The sequence below is a fragment of the Terrapene carolina genome, unplaced genomic scaffold (assembly GCF_002925995.2).
Source record: "Terrapene carolina triunguis isolate 2854851 unplaced genomic scaffold, T_m_triunguis-2.0 Scaffold751, whole genome shotgun sequence".
NCBI lineage: Eukaryota > Metazoa > Chordata > Testudines > Emydidae > Terrapene > Terrapene triunguis.
In genome coordinates, this window is record NW_020665102.1 from 44587 (window position 1) to 47285 (window position 2699).

A 2699-nucleotide genomic window follows, 5' to 3' on the forward strand; every position below is an offset into this window, starting at 1 on the left:
GGGGAGTGGGGGCTGGTGGTTAGAGCAGGGGGCGCTGAGAGCCAGGACTCCTGGGTTCTCTCCTTGGCTCTGGGAGGGTAGTGGGAGCTGGTGGGTTAGAGCAGGGGGGCCCGGGAGCCAGGACTCCTGGGTTGCGTTCCCAACGCCAGCCCGCAGCGGAGCAAAGTTTTGGCCGGCCACCTCCCACCCCGTCACCACGCCTTCCCCTCCCGCCGTCCCAGCACGCCCCGCGTCTCCTGGCCCCACGGCCCCCTGGGAGAACAGGCCCGGCGGCCCTGGCCCCCTCACCTGACTCGACCATGATATCCTCGTCCATGACCCGCATTTCCCCCTCGCTGGAGCTGCCGTCACCGTCCTGGCTGGTCTCGGTGCTGCCGCATTCCTTGCCCTCCCCGCCCCCCAGTTTGGGCTCCGGGAAGCCGCCCTCTGGCAGCAGCTCCTCCGGGGAGGGGGCCTCCTCCTCCCCACCCCGGCGCGGTGCCGCCACCGCCCCCCCCGCCCCCTCCTCCTCCGAGTCCGTCTCGCTCAGGGAGGCCTTGAGCTTCTTCTCGGCCTTTTTCAACTTCCGCTTCTTGCTCTTTTTGATGCGCGAGCGTTTCTCGCCCGCCGAGTCCCCCCGGCCGCGCCGGGCCGCCTCAGGGGCCGCTCCCGCCCGCCGGCACCGCTTCTCCTTCTTCTTGTCCCCCGGCGGGCCGGCCCGGGGCGCCGGCGGCTGCCGGCCGGCCGGATCCAGGTCAAAGAGGGAGTCCTTGAGCTTCATCTTCTCCAGCAGGGAGCTGTCCGCCTTCAGGCGGCGGAAGGCCTTCTTCTTGGAGGACTTGGCCTTCTTGACGAAGGTCTCAATGGTGTGCAGATCCGAGTGGGTTGACTCCCAGCCGTCGCTGTCCGCCACGCTCTCCGGGCGCAGGGGGGAGCTGGAGCCCGAAGGGGTCCAGTCACTTTCCTGGGTGTGGGGGATGCAGATTAGGGAGGGAGCAGCAGGGAGAAGCGGAGGCCAGCCCATGGAGTGGTCCCCGGGCCACCCGCCTAGCATGCTGGGGGGTGAGTGTTGGCCGTCTTCCCAGCATGCAGTGCGGCCCGGGTCAGGAGAGGGTGTTGTCCGCTCTCCCAGCATGCATTGGGTCCCAGGCGCCTTGCAAAGGGAAAGACACTTCCCAGCATGCACCATTCCCAGCCGGCTGGGATGGGTACATCTCTGCATTCGTGCAGGGCTGCCGGAGAGACTACATGTCCCACCATGCAATGCTGCTGGCAAGCCCCGCCTGTGCGGACATGTCCTCTAGGCAGCCGGGCTGACAACACTACAGCTCCCACAGTTCCCTGCTCCAGCCTCTTAGCTAAATGGCTGGGCTGCAAGGCATGCTGGGACCTGTAGTTTTCCGAGCCCAGAAAACAAGGCAGGGGCCTATGGAAAAACCTACATATACCAGAGTCCTGTGCTCTGGGGGGGGGCTCCCAGAAGGGCCTGCTGGGACATGTAGTAGATCACGATAGGACTGGGAATTGGGAGTACCCCTGGCACCAACCCATTCCCCACCCTGAGCTGGCGCCCCCTAGAGGGGACAGCCCCCTACCCCATTCCCCGCCCCCCTGAGCCAGCCAGTCCCCGCCCTGGGGCCAGAGGTGAGCCGGCGCCCCCTAGAGGGGACAGGCCCCTGCCCCATTCCCCACCCCCCTGAGCGAGCCAGTCCCCGCCCTGGGGCCGAATGGGAGCCGGCGCCTCATAGAGGGGACGGGCCCTGTGCCCATTCCCCACCCCCCTGAGCCAGCCAGTGCCCGCCCTGGGGCTAGATGGGAGCCAGCGCCCCCTAGAGGGGACAGGCCCGTAGGGCCTAAGGGAGTCGCTCACCTCCTTGGTGGATGGGATGTAGCCGGCATAGGCCAGGACAAAGCTGCAGAATTTGTTGAAGTCCTCGATGGTTCGCCGCCGCTTCTCGGGGGGCTGAGAACAGAGACACGTTAGGGGGAATTAAGCGCTGCCCCCCCAGCACTGCCCCCCCTGCCCTTGCGTCAGGGACTCACAGGGATTAATCGCACCCCGAGATGCCGGTCACACAGCAAGGCCAAGCCGGGGAGAGAACCCAGGTGTCCTGGCTCCCAGTCCCCCCAACTCCCTAAACACTAGACCCTGGGAGTCCTGGGTTCTCTCCCCGGCTCTGGAAGGGGAGTGGGGGCTGGTGGGTTAGAGCAGGGGGGGCTGGGAGCCAGGACTCCTGGGTTCTCCCACCCCCCAGCTCCGGGACGGGAGTGGGGGCTGATGGGTTAGAGCAGGGGGGGCTGGGAGCCAGGACTCCTGGGTTCTCCCGCCTTGCCCGCCCCCCCCCAGCTCCGGGAGCCGTCCAGTGCGCAGGGCTGCAGCGGCCACATGCCCAAGTGTTTATTCTGTTGCAACCACATCCCATCACAGGGACCTTCCCAACCTCCAGGGCCACCCCACCCCCACCCCCACCCAGAAGCCACGCCCAAAGAGGGAGGGTGGCGGAGACTCAGGCAAGGAGGGGGCCTCGGTCCCCCCACCCTCATGTGGGACCCCAGTGTGGCGGGCAGGGAAGTGCCCGGACTCACCTGCGTCTCTGCTTTGAGGTTCGGGGGTGGATCTGGAAAATAAAGGGGGGTGGGTAAGTTTGGGGGGTTCTCACCCCTTCCCCCTCATAAGTGTGGGGTCTGCAGCCTTCCTTCCCTGCCCCTTTTGCCCCCTC

The 2699-nt window shown here is 67.0% G+C and overlaps 1 protein-coding gene across 1 annotated transcript in view; it reads right to left on the reverse strand.

Moving 5' to 3' along the window:
* Nucleotides 1–2699, reverse strand: part of PHF23 (PHD finger protein 23) — a 20863-nt gene that overhangs the window by 1210 nt on the left and 16954 nt on the right. Inside the window, exons 6-8 of the mRNA XM_026660339.2 lie at nucleotides 2566–2634; nucleotides 1850–1942; nucleotides 289–943 (exon numbers count right to left, since the gene is read on the reverse strand). Coding sequence (XP_026516124.1) covers nucleotides 289–943; nucleotides 1850–1942; nucleotides 2566–2634 — 817 coding nt within the window. The remainder of the gene's footprint in view (nucleotides 1–288; nucleotides 944–1849; nucleotides 1943–2565; nucleotides 2635–2699) is intronic.